General features: G+C 36.2%; 1 protein-coding gene across 9 annotated transcripts in view; it reads right to left on the bottom strand.

The window, feature by feature from the left end:
• Window positions 1–16,565, bottom strand: part of MPDZ (multiple PDZ domain crumbs cell polarity complex component) — a 128,983-nt gene that overhangs the window by 79,958 nt on the left and 32,460 nt on the right. For 5 of the 9 annotated variants that reach the window (XM_034663894.1, XM_034663896.1, XM_034663893.1 and 2 more), the window contains exons 10-16: window positions 10,772–10,955; window positions 9,730–9,819; window positions 7,957–8,066; window positions 5,607–5,753; window positions 4,562–4,726; window positions 2,578–2,763; window positions 968–1,177 (exon numbers count right to left, since the gene is read on the bottom strand). In XM_034663894.1, the coding sequence (XP_034519785.1) occupies window positions 968–1,177; window positions 2,578–2,763; window positions 4,562–4,726; window positions 5,607–5,753; window positions 7,957–8,066; window positions 9,730–9,819; window positions 10,772–10,955 (1,092 nt within the window). The remainder of the gene's footprint in view (window positions 1–967; window positions 1,178–2,577; window positions 2,764–4,561; window positions 4,727–5,606; window positions 5,754–7,956; window positions 8,067–9,729; window positions 9,820–10,771; window positions 10,956–16,565) is intronic. The other 4 variants (XM_034663897.1, XM_019796074.2, XM_019796073.2 and 1 more) reach the window with 2 other exon arrangements.

The raw sequence follows: 16,565 nt of genomic DNA on the forward strand, positions 1-16,565 counted from the left end.
CACCCATATCAGCAACACACGCAGAAGTTCCCTCCTGTCCTCTGTTGTCATAAATATATTTTCAGAGGTTACTAAAGTTCTTTGTGGAATACAAAGTGAGGCATGAAAAATCTAACATTGCAAATGTATTAACAAAGCTTACTATTTGAACAAATTCTTTCATAAAGTCAACAAATTGTTATTTGATGTTTATGCAAATGTACCTATGTGCTTGTGTTTTCTTAAGAAAAGATGTATTTGACCTCTGACTTAAAACTATATTTATACATTAAAAAAGTCTCACAAATATTGAGAATGTCGCTAATATTTACTTGCAATTCAGTGATAAGTGCAATGCTGTAATCACTATACCTAATAAACATACTGACATTATGTAGCATGAACTGATTAGATATTAATACCACACTAATTAATGACAGGAGGGCGATTGCCTCCCAGGAGAAGAGCCACAAGCTGATGAACCCACTGTGAAAAGTTCAGTTTCTTGCTCTGCTGTAATTAGACAGGAAATGTGTTGAAATCAACAGAATGCAAGTCCTTACACCACACTGACAGATTCTACTTTATTCCACTATAATTAAAGATTGCACTGTTATTGGTGAATGCTATTAATTTCTCTAATACCCCACTATATTGGTATAGACATTTTAGGGCATATTTCTTTTAAAATATTCGATTCTATATTCATCATAACCTTATTATCCAATAAAAAAGATCAAAAGCGTACTACAAAATCATAATTTAATGTTATAAATTTATTTCTGAATCTCGTTTTCTCTCCTTTATTCTTTTAAAAAATACTACTCAAAATTAAATCTTTACACTCACACGGCTGATAACCATACCAACGTAAACCACCAAAAGTCGTGATTCACTCATGAGAACACCTTCTGAAGCTAAAAGTAAGCCTAAAAGCCATTTTGTTTACAAATTGAAAAAAAAAAATCAATAAAATCCGAATTCTTACAGGTAAAGGTTTAGCAACTCCGATTCTCACGGTTCCTGGCGGCGCACCCTTCAGGGCCTGCACAGCTTCTTCAAGACTGCTGTTCTCCAAGTTAACATCATTGACAAACATGAGTCGATCTCCAGGAAGAAGTCGACCATCCTTTTCGGCAATGCCACCAGGTACCAAAGAACGAATTACAATCACAGTGCTTGCTGGATCAATGGGATCCTGACAGAATAGGGAAGGAAACATTAATAAAAAAGAAGGCAGTTCCTTTTTATTGAAAAAACTTTTTTATAGATTGGCCACTGAATTATAATGGATGGGTAACTGTTTCAAGCACCTCAAAAAAGAATTTTCATGCAACACTTCTAAACAAATTATCTAGGTAAAGGCTATCTCCATTTCGAAGAGTTTAGAAGAGTTCCCCTAAAGGATGGTACCAAGTTGTCCCTGAGTAGACCACTTCAATTGTACAGATGACTATAAAATTATTTTAATTTTTGATAAATTGTCCAATCTTGTAACTGTCTTCTGAGTCTGGACGTCAGATACAGGAATTACTGACAACAGCGTTTGTTTGTTTGTTTTTAAAGATTTTATTTATTTATTTGACAGAGAGAGAGAGCTTACAAGCAAGGGAAGTGGAAGGCAGAGGGAGAAGCAGGCTCCCCTCAAAGCAGGGAGCCCAAGGCTGGGCTCCATGGGGGGGCTCTATGGGGGAAGGGGGAACAACTCCACGCAGGGCTCCATTGGTGCTTGATGTGGGGCTCTATCCCAGGACCCCGGGATCATGACGAGAGCCAAAGGCAGATGGAAGCTTAACCGAATGAGCCACCCAGGCATTTGTTAAATAGGGTGTTACTATTGTGGGACATCAGTAGATGTGAGTGTACTAGAAGGTCAGGTCTATCTTTCTGAAATGAAGAAATACAGTAAGAGTTCATATGGTAGGTGATGATTTAGTGTTTCCAGATACACAGCAACCTTAATATCAGAACAGGCACCACAGTCAAGCCCTATAAAGAACACAACTCCTGGGAGTCATTGGAGATGGCTCTCTGGTTCAGTATTAATTAATGAGGAGCAACAGCTGTGCTCTCTCACACCCGCATAAGCATTTCCTCAATTAGCACAGAACACAATGCAGGGTAAGGATGCAACACTTGACCAATTTAAGCTTCTTAATAAATTTAATCATTTAGTCAAATGACAAGAATCCATATTCAATTAGAACTCTGTAATTCACTACAGACTAAAGAAGTATTTAATACTTTGAGTCTTACCACTGAAATATGAACTATCAATTATGAGCATGGAAATAAAAATAATTTAGACATATTCCCCAAATAACCAAAAAAAACTATATTTCTATGATATTCCTAAAATGTATTTTGTATGTTCTTCAAATTTTCAAGAGCTGAAATCTAGAAGAGTTCCATGAACTCAAGTTAAAAGAAACCCTTCATGATAAATGAACCATGTAAATTATTATTTTGGAAGATTTGCTAGAAACAAGGAAAGCCTTTGATAACTCTGAAATATTAACTGCTTTTTCTCTTATCTACAATATACCTTGAGTATATATCATCTTTTTAAAAAAATCATTAAAAATAAGAGATAGTTACCTGATAATCTAAAATGCTAAAACCAAGTCCTTTGTTCCCCTTCTCCAGCTCGATGTGCTGCACATCCACCTCCCACATGGCCAAAGGTCCTTGAACCTCCTCCGCATTCTGACCCACATCGGTCACGGCCAGCACAGCTTCCTCAGTCTCCGAGGACCCAGTGAACTCGCCTAGATCTACATGAGGCTGGGTAACAGACCAGACAGCTCTTATTTCAGAGGCCCTAGATTAGCAGACACACACCATCACTACGAGGAAAAGGGCGAGTCCCAGCATCTGTCCAGAACCAACCACTCGCAAATAAAAGTAGCAACAGCTTATCATGAAACTTTACAAATGAAGGTAGTAATTACTGAAGGTTGTTAAAGAGGCAGAAATACCTAACATGGAACTGGCATTAAAACTGTATGGTTCAAAGATTTCCCATAAAAATACACAGTGGTTATACTCAGCAGCATGGCTGTGGGTGGTTTTCAATTTTTTTCATCAGTGTCTGAGTCACCTCTGTAGTCAGAAAAAAAATGTAAATCTACTTTGATATTAAAGAAAAAGTTCTATGACAAATAACATTTCAAGAGGAAATGGCTATATGTAGAAGTTTGTACTCCCTGCAAACAAAAGTTATAAAATGTTGTGACTTGCGCGCATGATTATTTCATTAATAAATTAGCATGCACAGTAGCAAGACAAGATTTGAAGTCAGACTGACCTGGGCTTAAAGACTGTGTGTATGATTTCTTAACTGTGTTGCCTTGAGCAATATTCTTAACCTGAACTTCAGTTACCCATTTGATAGAATTGTTAAGAATTAAATGAGATAACATTTCTAAAGCACTTGGCACAGAAACAGGAATACAAAATGTTAGCCTCTTTCAGCAAAAATAAAGTGAATCTAAGTTAATTCAGTTTTCTTCACCTGTATGAACATATCAAATTTCAGAAAGACATGTTTTTGATGATGAAATTCTATTTATAGACCACCTTTGCTGTTAATTATTACACATCCTAAGACGATGGATACACATCTGTCCACCTGCTTTATTGTAATAATCCCATATATAACACATAAAAATGTGTACGGACATGTACAGTGCTAGAGTGAGTTCTATGCAATTTGGGATTATGTCTCTTATTTACCCTGCTCCACTCATACGAACATTCTTCAAACCTTTCGAAATTACTCCACTGCACTGATTCCTGCTGTATAATGTAAGTGAAGTCCTAACATCACCTCTCATTATACCTTAAGTGAGATTTGACTAGAACACAAATTATGTGAAGTCCAAATTTACTTTAGATATCTATTATGAGTCCTCAGAAAAGCTGATGAGCTCTATTTCTTGACATTTTGATGTGAATGAAAAAGAACAAGCAAACAGGAAAATGGGGGGTCTGGATGTCACAGAATATTATCTGACACGCAATGTTATGACCTAAAATTTTTCACTTTTAAAAGTACAGAAGTGTGCAAATAGGATCTAAAATCACAGAGAGGATGTGTCCATCCATATGTAAGCTATTCACATAGTACTGTGTGCCAGGCACTAAGTATCTTCTGTTTACCACATTTGTACTATATACTATTTACATCAATCTTGTCTTCCATAAATGGGCCCACTATAAGTATATTTTTCATAGGAATACTGTGAATAAATTATACAAGCATAAAGGGTACAATAATATCTAATATCATTATATTACTTTACAACAGAACAACCCTCTGAAGACAGGCCCTATGATGTAGATTTTACTGAGGGGAAGAGTGAGATTCAGAAAGATGAAGTGACTTGCCCAAGGTCACAGAGCTAATAAATGCCAAGCCTGACTCAAACTCAGTTTGTCTGACTACAAGGTCTTTCCTCCAAGCCACTGATTTTGAGGAAATCAAACGCCAAATGAAAGAAAAGAAAAAAAAGACTTAAAAAAATTTCAGTTGCCATTTAGACTTTCCATTATTTATTCTGATTAGTCTCAAACCTGATACCTTTTCTGTCAGTTCAATATCACATAAGTCCAGGCTATCCACCCCCGACTGGCTGGTGGGCGGCACGGTTCGTCGACAGCACACCATTGTCACTTCTATTGGCAGCTCTTTTAAAATATACACCACATCTTGGTGATTTTCCCCAAGCAAAGTTATGCCATTCACCTGTGCAAAAAGAGAAGGTGCCTGAGAAGGAACATTTCATAACATGAGTACTCTTTTGAAATCAATCTTTTATTAAATGAATACGAATTTTACGATGGTGATTACCATAGTTCTGCTGTCCTCAGAATGAGTTACCTACAGCAGTATGATCTAAAACAACATTAGAGTTGTGTTGGAAATGGGACTTGTAAAGCACTCAGAAAAATCACTATTATTCACCCATTTCACATGCCAGAGTAGTAGTTTGGAAAGGGAGAGGTAATTAAAAAAAAAAAAAAACCCCAGGAATAAAGGGAAAGGGAACAGACTATTCTACAAATTGACATTTTATATCACTAAGTGAAAAAATCAAAATGGAAAACGGTACATATCATAAGCCAGTATGCTTTTAAAAGTGGAAGGAAAGAATATATCCAAATTTTCTTAGTTCTTCATTAAACAAATCGGGAAGACTGCACACGACCATATATAACAGTAGTTACCTAATGAAGGGTGAGGAGAACTGGCTGGATTAGCACAAGAAAGAGACTGTTCAGGGTCTCTCTATGTTCTTTGTGATTCTGAAACATGTGAAAGTAATATCTAGTCTAAAAATTGAATAACTGGTTTAATTTTTTTAAAAGAAAGTTTTTATAGTTCTCTGGACTAAAACTAACAAAAAACACCCAGCATGGAATTAGATCTGAAGATCAATGTACAGACAGATTTGCAATTTCAACTTTTGGTGGATTTTTACTTGCATATTTCTCTTAAGTAGCCTTTGGAGGGGAAATTTAAAATAAGAACTTACTTGCTATGCATATTATTATTACACATTAAGCCTCCTGCAGCCTTTTCAGAATTTTATTTAAGGGGATGTAGGAATGGCATAGCTCCTTACTTCCAACAGCTCATCTCCACTGAAAAGCTTCCCACTGTGTCCAACAGGACCTTCTGGTAGAACAGATCGGATAAAATGATGTCCCACTGTTGCTTCCAGACTTATCCCCAACCCACTGTTCTCACTGAACTTGCTCACATGGGCCACCTGAAAGGAAAAAAATGGTCATGCTTCTAGTATTTTTTCATTTGTTTTTTTTTTCCTAATTTATATATTTTATGTTCACCCCCCAAAAAGTCAACTTTCTCACAAAAGCTTCAAAAATCTTATTGTGGAGTTGCAAAGCTTTGGAGCTTTGCCTGTGAAAGAGTACTGATTACCTATCAGTTTCATGAGCCAACACAAATGCAGAGGAAGGAGCCAGGTGCCAGCACCCGAGACACTGTGCAGGGCAGTACCTACAGACACTAGTAACAAATGCGGGGTAATCTAAACAACCACAGATGAAATCAAATGCCTGTGCTCAAACAACAGTATAGAAAAGACACACACTTAGCACTTCACTTATATGCCAGGGACTGGGCTAACCCTATTACGTAGTTTATCTCGTGCTTCTCATAAATCATTCCAATGTCTATCCTTGTCTCCCAAATTAGGAAAATGAAGTTCAAAGAGGGTACCTTACCCAGAGTCATAGCTATACAAGAACTTTGAACCTTACACGTCTGAATCTAGAGCCCACACTCCTGATCTTAGGCTGGTATCAACAGACAACACTGGTCGTTAAAACTGAACCAAAGCTTAAAACAGGAGAATGAACTTATTTCCTACTGTTACATTAAATAATGAAGAATGTTAGGAAATCACCCATTTTCACAAAGAATCCAATAACTATATTAAAATCAGAAGGTATACTAAAGATGATCTACTTCATTCCCTGTGTTTTATAGTTCCCTGAGAAAAATAGTGCTTAATTAACAAAGATATATTTCAAATCTTGCTAATATGTGCAGGGTTATTATCAGAAGCTACATCATCCAATTTTGAAATCCACTGTGGATGAAATCCTTCTCACTTCTTAAAACCCCATGTAAATATCACGTCATCAGCAGCCTTCCAAGTCCCTCCCTGATAATGTCCATCAATCCTTCCTTCTATTATACCACTCCCCTTACAACTAAATTTATGCTGTATAACTACATAGCAAACAATTTAAAGTCAGATCTATCTGACTTTTGTTTGATGAAGGCCAATAAACAGCTTGGTTCTTACCTATAGCACACGTTGCCCTTGACAGATTACTGGGAGTACCAGCAAGAGACAAAGTGCACAGAGGATAGCCAAAAGTTCATGGTGCTGGGTCTCACCTCTGGACAAAGTGGTTCGTTCAACAGTTCCCTTCACTATTCAATTACCACCACAGAAGTGCAGCCTCAGTTATATGTTCCCAGCCATGTTAACTCTACCCCATAGAAGGAACCCCCCAACCTTCTTTTCATGCTAAATTAACTACAGTTAAGCTGGACCTTATTGTATTCTTCCCTAACTTGATTAAAAGGGTAATAACAGCTGTACTTACTTCTTATTTGACTATTAACCATCTTGAGTGTTTAAAAAAAAAAAGATCATTGTCATGAAGATTAAATGAAACACTAAGAATATTGCTTGGCACAAAGTGCTCAATAAATGCCAGTTATTATTATATGACATCTGTTCTTTGATCTCTCCTAATCTAGAGTTGTTTGAATATTATAAGCAATATGAAAAATTCTACTTAACCTATGGTTTTATTTTTCCTTTCGAAATCCCTAAAATTTGGTGGTATACATCTAAAGATTGATAATTTGTGTTAGCTTTGTTAAGTCTCTATTTAGGATAGCAAGTCCTGATTGCTATATGAGGCATGCAAACTATTAATAAACATAAAACATTCACTATGGCATAAATGGTATGAAAAGAGGATGCAGAATTAAACCCCTTAAGTGAAGTAAATATGTAAGGATAGAGTGGGAAAAATCCTCTTAGAATTTTGTATATAAGATCATGACAATTTTTATTTTAAGTATATTCTGTCACTCTATTCTGGTTCTTTCTATAAATTCCAGACTCAAGAATAAAAAATAAAACATTCCTTTTGTCTAGATAATACAGACTACTGCTCAAAATATTAAAATATTGATGAATTACAAGTCCTAAAATTTTCATCCCATTTATTTCAGTTCCTTTGTTACTATCCAACTTTCTCCAACCTGAATTTTTAAATACCTGAATCATTTATGTTTTCAAAAAAAGTCCTGGGCTTTTGCTACTTCTCTAGCCCTCTTTAGGAAGGTCATCTTTATTTTTGTCATGAACTTCCTGCTCAAATACAGTCACAAGTTTGGAAGTTAGGGAGGCTGAGCTAACCTACCACTATTTCATAATTAATCCCCATAATTCTTTGCCACTTTGTCAGCAGGGCAGCTTCCTGTTGGCGTGCATCTTCTAGGTCTTCTATCTCTGCCGACAATAACGGATATCCTGAAACAGTCAACACAATTAAGTCAGTGGCAAACTATGAAAACCTCCATATTTTTACATTCTATTCCAGAGACACTGTGATCAGAACCTGTCTCTTGTAGCAAGTCTGACTCTTCACCCAGTATATGAGTTACTCTTATTTCTCTACACATTTTTTTACAGTATAATTGACAAACAATATCCTATTTGTCTCAGGTATATATCATAATGGTTCGATATTTCCATACATTATGAAATGATCCCCACAATAACTCTAGTTGCCATCTGTCACCATACAAAGTTATTACAATATTATTGACTGTATTCCCTATGTGTACAATGCATTCCCATGACTTATTTATTTTATAACCAAAGTTTGTACGTCTTAATCCCTGTAATCTACTTTGCCTGTTCCCAAACCTCCCCACTCTGGGAACCAACACTTGTTTCCTGTATCTATGAGTCTGTTTAATTTCTTTTGTTTGTTTGTTGTCCGAGGACCAGCACTAGGGTAGTTGCATTAGAATCATTTAGAAGTTTTTCCTTAGTTTAAAAAAGAACTGGGGACTTCTAAGTCTAGAGCATCTCCCTCCCATCCTCCCATATGCACATTCACCAAAGCAAAGACATGATCTGGGCTTTGGAGGTGATTCCCGCACACCTATCCCTACTTACAGTATCAAGTTTCATGCTCTAAAACCTTTTTATTCTTTCCTGCTTCTCTTGATACTCACTTTAGCCTAAATAATTTCTTCAACTACTAGTGTAAAAATTGCAGAATGCAATTAACACATATGAATCTTAGATATCACACTCCCAGGATATTATTGCAAACACAAATATTCCTTTAAAATAATAAAAGTAAATCAAAATTTTCAACAGAAAAAAAAGTTAATAATGAAGTAGATATATTAAAGAACCACAAATCTTCCATACAACTATTTAGTGAAGGGCAGCATACACATGAAGGAAGATCAGGCTTGGACTCTGTTCAGCGGGTTTAAGTTACCAAAGCGCCTAAAGCAATGGGACAGGTAAGGAAAGCACATAGCTCCTTGCCTAAAGATGGCAGTAATATTCTGGCATAATTATATATTAAAACAATACTGCTCTAAAAAATGTTTGAACAGCTTGATGGAGTCTAGGTTTATACTGAAAGAAATCTCAGAAAGGTTTAATAATTTCTCCAAACAATTCCTTTCCAAACCAACTTCCCAATATTAAGATTTCAAATTTTTGAAAAACTGACAAGAAAAAGCTTCCCAAAACTGGATAGTTTGATTCCTAAGAGCTATTATACTTTAAAAAAGACTCTCACGTTTAGTTTAAAAACACTTGATAATTTTATTATTGCTTGCTCAATAAGATATGGACATGTTGGCTGTAGTGAAGGAAGGGAATTGACATAAAACCTTGTACATAACTGACTGATTCCTAAAGGGATCTGGTTTTTAAAATTTGTAAGAAAGAAAAACGTACAGCTAGAAAATATGCCAGGTGTAAATGATCTATTTTATTCCACTAGAGAAAGTAATCCCATCTATAAATAAGGACTGAAAAGGATCTCTTTTTCTTTTTTGATAGATTTTTTTTTTAGTAATTTAGTATCCATAAAGGCTTAATCACATTTACAAAAATCATTTCTCTAAAAAACAAACAAACAAACAATAAAGAACATAATAACCTGGCTCCAGGTGTTTACCTTCTTCTTCATTTGGTAATATGCTGGTGTTTCTACTCAAAGATGAAGAATCTTCATCTTTTTCATTATTTTCTTAAAGATAAGAATATTTTAGTAGTTACATGTATAATATAATATAATTTTTCAAATCCCACTGTATTTATCTTAACCCCAAGGTGAGTGTTCTTCGTAGGCAAACTTTTCAATAACCACTTGTACTTAAAAGGTAGGTTCTCCTGTTAACATGACAAAGAAAAAATTTCTCGGGGCACCTGGGTGGCTCAGTCAGTTAAGTGTCCAACTCTTGATTTCAGGTCAGGTCATGATCTCAGGGTCCTGAGATTGAGCCCCACGTTGGGCTCCATGCTGAGTGTGGAGGTTGCTTGAGATTCTCTCTCCCTCTCCCCCTCCCCCACACTTTCTCTCTAAAATAAAGAATAAATTTCTCGAGTGATTTGCCTCCCTGTCTCCTACTGCTATAATCAATAGTATATGGCATAAATACCAGAATGGTCAATAATTGGAAAAATGAAACAGCATTTTCAAACCAAAAGCCTGACTTCTACCAACAAACTCTTACATCAGTCAGCAACCAGGGGGTTGCACTAATTTTCAGAGATATTCAGTACCAACAGCTTATGAATGACATTTCTAAATGTGTTGTTAAAGTAGATTCCTTCCAGGAAGGCTGGACATTTAGGAACATGAGGCTTGCAGACCTAGCCCAGGCAGAACAGTTTCCCCTTAAAGAGAAAACATGGCAATGACACCCAAAAGTAAGGCAGGTATGGAAAGGTAAATGCACGTTTCCGACTCTGAAACGGTGCCTGAATCAACAGGAAAGAAAGAAACCCGCTTTATTCGGAAGCTCATTCTGCAGTGAATGGACACAGTTCTGGTTAGTACCAACTTCATCAAATTTCCTTTTTATTTGTCTCATAACGAAGAGTGAAGACTAAATACCATTCTTTAAGTACTCTCAGAATTAGAAAAATATCTAAGTAATACAAGGGTCTAACTGAAAACCAGTTTAACCTGGCGTTACCTTTGCTTCCACTGGCATTCACAGGAGACAAAACTGCTTCCTTTGTGACATCCTCCCTTGACGTGAGCTCAGCCTCCTGCTTTGCTCCTCTTCTCATTAGTGTCAGGTGCACAGTTGGTCCCGTGTGTCGCAACACCTCTACTGCTTGTTGATTGGTAAAACCCTGAAGGTTTGTGCCATCTACCTGTGATCAGAGCAAGACATGTTAAAAAATAAATGAATATTTGTATTACCAATTCACCAAATGCATGTTTACTGCTTGTTAGTGGGAAATGAACAGGACTGAGTACTCCCCTAATTAGAGAATGAACTAACACCTGTTTGGGGACCAGTAATAACTTAGATGCACTAGAATTACCCCGGTGAGTTTTGTTTTATTACAGATGATGGTGTCCCACTTCTAGATATTATGAATCAACAGTTCCAGGATGGGAATATTCTTTTATATTCCTCAGGTGGTCCTGATACATAGTCAAGTTTGGAAGTCAGTACCACGCAGGATATAAAAGCGTAGAAGACAGTGACAAAAGTGGTCTCTGAGAGTGCTGATATAGTCCATATCATACTTATCCTGGCTTTAAAAAAAGAAAGATGACAACATTACCATCTTTTTATTTCTTTGCCTCTTTAGAAATACATGTGACTTTCCCTTTTCCTAGTTCATAATGGATAAAACATTTGAAATTGCCCCTGTGATCTTTCCAAACTACAGATATGATCATATCATCCCAAGAGTGCCTTCCGTTGGACACTCCTTAGGCCAACTTTCATATCATGAACATAGCTTAGAAAGACCTGTGTAAACAGTCCCCAGCTCTGCCACCAATCTCTTCCAATACGGTGCTGCCTATCCCTGTGCTGTCCAGCCCCCAAGGGCTCATTTCCACTCCTGCCCTGCAATGTTCCCCTCAGCCAGGAGGCCTCTGCAGGGTCTGCTCCCCCAGTATAGACTCTCTGGACTCCCTCCAGCCCATGCTCTTTCTCATCTGTCCACCCAGAAAACATCAGTGCTTGCTTTAGATCTCAGTGTGCAATACTTGCATAACTGAACTATCCTAAGGTCTCTGACTATAGTCAAAGCACCTTTACCATTTGTCCTTTCCAGCATTTACCATAATTTTAATTTTATATTTTCTGTCATTATTAGGTTTGTGACTGCATGCTCCAAGAGGACAGGCTCTGATGTCATCTAAACACACTGCCATCTGCAAAATAGATATTCACCCCAAATGGGAATATAGAGCCTTTGGTCCATATGTCAAGGATTAATTTGCAAAGAAAATTATCTTTTGTAATAAATAAATGCAGATTATAGCATCTTATTTTAAATTTAAACCTCAAAGACAAAAATCAATCTAAAACAAATGAACATGTTATTTACTATCAGATAGTAAAGAAAATAAGAAAAAATTCATGAAAATCTCAACTTTAAGGGTCCATAAACATTCTCAAAATTCACAGAACTTATGACAAGTTTTTATCTGCAATAGATTTTTATTGTTCAATTCTTTAAAAATTCAATTTAATTTTAAAAACTCAAATACATATGCTTTTATCAACTTAATAACAATAAAGTTCAAATACATTTTTTTAAAAACTGGATTCTTTATTTTCAAAATTTGATGGCCTGAATTTAAACACATATTCTTTACCCAAATGTCAGAGATGGTACCAGCACAGAAGAAACTGGTATAATGAAATAACCATGGACTTTTAAAACTAGATTTCAATTCAAATTTCTCAGTATCTTCATCTGTAATATGGGAATAATGTACCTATTTTCCCAAAATTGCAGCGCCCAGCACTTTACACTGGGAAGAAACTGAGAAGCTGGTATTATTAACAGACTGAAGAAGTGATTAATATACATGAAAATCTCTAGCCTTCTTGAGAGAAGTTTCTGTTCAAATATCACTACACTTATCATACATATGAGATAAGGTCCCCAAAACCCAAATCGGGGCCCCAGGCAGCTCTGGTCTGTTATGTTCACAGGCAGAGTTAAGATGTGGCTTCGGGCCCAATGGTACCACAGACAAAAGTACTCTGGGACTAGATGCAATAGCAGGAGACTGCCTGTGTGCTCCCAAGGAAAGCTCCAACAACCTCGCAATGTGTAGTGCAGACACCACAGCTGGCAGGAACAATAATAGAGGAGAGAATTCCTAGCTGAAACAACTGGAAAACCCCAGCTCCTGAGTACACTCCATCAAGCCAGCCAAGCCCTCCCCTAACACACCTTACAGAGATACATATTAAGAGAGAACTTGAGCCTATTAACAAAGTCAAAATATCAAAGGCAACATTTGACACTTTTCCTTACTTATAAGCTTGTTTAATAAATTTTTAAAAGGTTTTATTTACATATTTATTTTAGAGATAGAGGGAGAGAGAGTGTGCATGCTGGGCGAACAGGGGGAGGGGCAAAGCAAGAGGGAGAGAATCTCAAGCAGACCCTGCACTGAGGGGAGGGGCGGGGGGCGCAGGGCTGGATCTTATGACCCTGAGATCATGACCTGAGCTGAAATCAAGAGTCAGACTTTAACTAACTGAGCCACCCAGGTTCCCCAATATTTTTTTAATCAATCATAATTCTATACTGCTTTTAGCAAAGATTTCTATATATCAGTCGAAGAAGAGTGAATATACGATTTCATCTGATGACCAGTTTGGTCAACTTTTTAAAATACAATAGAATCCCTTGATCAAATAATTCTTATATGGAATAACAATACACAAAGAGGAATAAAATGGAAGCATTTGCTCTAATCCCTCCCCTGTAATGTCTACAGTGAAACCCTAGGGGTCAACAGAGCACAATCTGTAAAACAGGAAACTTACAACAAAGTAAGTTTAATGTTATAAAACAATACTTTCTCAAAATAGGAAGAAATAGTTTCTCAATCTTCTCACTGCCTGGACAACTACAAAATAAAAACAGAGTAGAGCTCCAAACAGCTGCTTCCAAAACAAAACCAGAAAAAACCAAAGGCTGCAGTTGTGAAAATGCAACCAGTGTAAAGAACTTTACCACCAGTATCTGAAGAGTCCACAAGATGGTGATATTTCACAAAAATTAATGCATGGCCAAAAGCATTGCATGTTTCCTTAGAGCCTGAGATGCTCCTGACTTTGAAGTAAGAGAATATTGCTAAAAGTTAAAACTCAGAACACTGGGGACAGTGAAGACAAATGACTTTATTGAAAACAAGAAAACACTTCTCCTTTCAAGGCAATAATTACCTTTATTACTATCTTACCTAAGCGAAACCCTATGTGAGGTTCCACTTAATGAAAATAATAACGACTTTGGAGGGAAGCTATTGTGCTTTTAAATGTGCAATTACTTCAGGCTTTCAATAAGGATCTGCTTTGCTAATTAAACTGTACTTACATGTCAAGTGTTATACCAAGTATTTTAATTAATTACTCATTTGGTTTTCCTAAAAATTATAGAAGGGAAGTTTTCTTCTCGAATTTTGTAGGTGAAAAGAAGCTTGCTAAGCAGTAATCATAGGCTCCAGAAATTCTATTCCTAAGGATATACCCAAGAAAAATGAAAACATACATCCACACAAAAACGTTCACACGAATGTTCATAGCAAGATTATCCCTAACGGCCAAAAAATGGAAACAACCCAAATGTCCATCAACTGATGAATGGGTAAATAAAACGTGGTATATCCATACAATGAAATATCATTCAGCTATAAAAAGAAATGAAGAACTGATACATGCTACAACATGGATGAACCTTGGAAACATGCTAGGCGAAATAAACCAGTCACAAAGGACCACATATAGTATAATTCCATTTACATGAAATGTACAGAATATGCAAATCTAGAGAGATGGAAAAAAGACCGGTGGTTTTCTAGTGCTGGGAGGATGATAGAATTAGGGACAGACTGCTACTGGGTATGGGGCTCCCTTTTAAAGTAATGAAAAGTTTCTAAAATTGACAGTGATAATGGATGCACAACTGTGAATATACTGAAAGCTACTGAACTATACCCTTTGGGTGAATTGTAGGTTATGTGAATTATATCTCAATAAAGCTGATTTTTTTAAAAAAACGCTTTCTAATGGATTAAAATACATATCTTAGGGAGAAAAGTACACTAGCTATGTTTTCAATTTTTAATTCAGTATTGGATATGGATTTAAATTCTGTATCTACACATTCTCTCTCCACTCTTTTTCTCCAAAATAAAAAAAAAGTAGTTAATTCTCATTATATGACAAATGAAGATACAGTGGTTAAAACTCATTCTCAGGTTATAACCAACTTACATGGCAAGCACAACTTGATCTTCAGAGTAGGTTTTAAGAGGTGAACAGGTGTACTTAGTTTTATAGAACTAAGCCCAAGAAGACTAGGGAAGTTATAATGTAGAAGCAAAGGCAGATATAAGGGCATCTCTCTCTCTCTTTTTTAATTGTGGTAGGAAACACGTAACAAAAAATTTAGCATCTTAACCGTTTTTACCTGTAAAGTTCAGTAGTGCTAATTTTATTCAGGGTCATACAACAGATCTCCAGAATGTTTTTACCTTGCAAAACTAAAACTCGGTACCCATTAAACAACAGCTTCCCATGTCCTCCTCCACTCAGACTCTTGCAACAGCCATTCTTTTTATTTCTGTGAGTTTGACTACTCTAGGTACCTCATGTAAATGGAAACATACAGTACTTGTCTTTTTGTGACTCCCTTATTTCACTTAGAATAATGTTCTTAAGGTTCAACCATGTTGCAGGATATGACAGAATTTCCTTCTTTGTAAGACCAAATAATATTCCATTATATATATTTGTATCACATCACAGTTTGTTTAACCATTCATCCATCGATGGGCATTTGGGTTACTTCCTCATTTTAGCTATTATGAATAATGTCACTATGAACAAGGAGTCTTATGTTAACATTCTACATTCTTATCATAATAAGATCCCAAGGAAATAACAGACTTAATTAAACATAAACAAATACATATTAAGATAAATCAGTATTCTCCAAAATGTCTTCCAAAGAATAATACATGTTTGAGGAAAGAAAGAGCCCATGATTACAAAAGTTTAGGAAAACCCTAAGCAAAATAGCTGGATTTTCTCTACTGCAGAACTTCTCAGAATCTTAGATTTTTCAACGTGCATTATGAATCCCTAAGACATCTTATCACATGCAGTTTTTCCTAATCTTATCTGACCAGGAAGCCCCTGGTGTACGGTCTCTCGGACGTGTGTTTCGAGGAGTAGTTAGGGTAGACCAGTTTGCACAGAACACTGAAGCTGAGTTCTTCTGTACACTGCCTTGAATAGCATTATGCTCAAAACATACTGAGGTTACTACAGTAACAGTGATGGGCTTGATCTGATTAAGAGGGACTAGAGATCTATTTCTTTTATTTCTGTATATTCTTAGAGCTAAAAGGAGCCCTGGACATGGAGCCAACAACAGCTTCATTCCGCTGATATAGTAAAAAAAATGCACATATCCCAAAATTAGGATTCAAATACACTAAAGATTATGATATCCGGTCTTTACATTTAGATAGTCTGCAACTAAAGTATAAGTATATTAATGTAACAAATTCATTACAACCAGAAATCAGATATATCAGAAATTATTCTATTATTTAGAATTGAGATCAGTGAAGCTTCTATCAATGCTCTTTAACAAAATAACAAAACGGGTAATTGCAATGACAGCCTCAAATCCCCAAAAAGCTTAAATTAGTATGAAGCTAACTGTAGTTCTCAAAACTGAACTAGGAGAATGAATTTCTCAACCATG

The sequence above is a fragment of the Ailuropoda melanoleuca genome, chromosome 7, assembly GCF_002007445.2.
Source record: "Ailuropoda melanoleuca isolate Jingjing chromosome 7, ASM200744v2, whole genome shotgun sequence".
Lineage (NCBI taxonomy): Eukaryota > Metazoa > Chordata > Mammalia > Carnivora > Ursidae > Ailuropoda > Ailuropoda melanoleuca.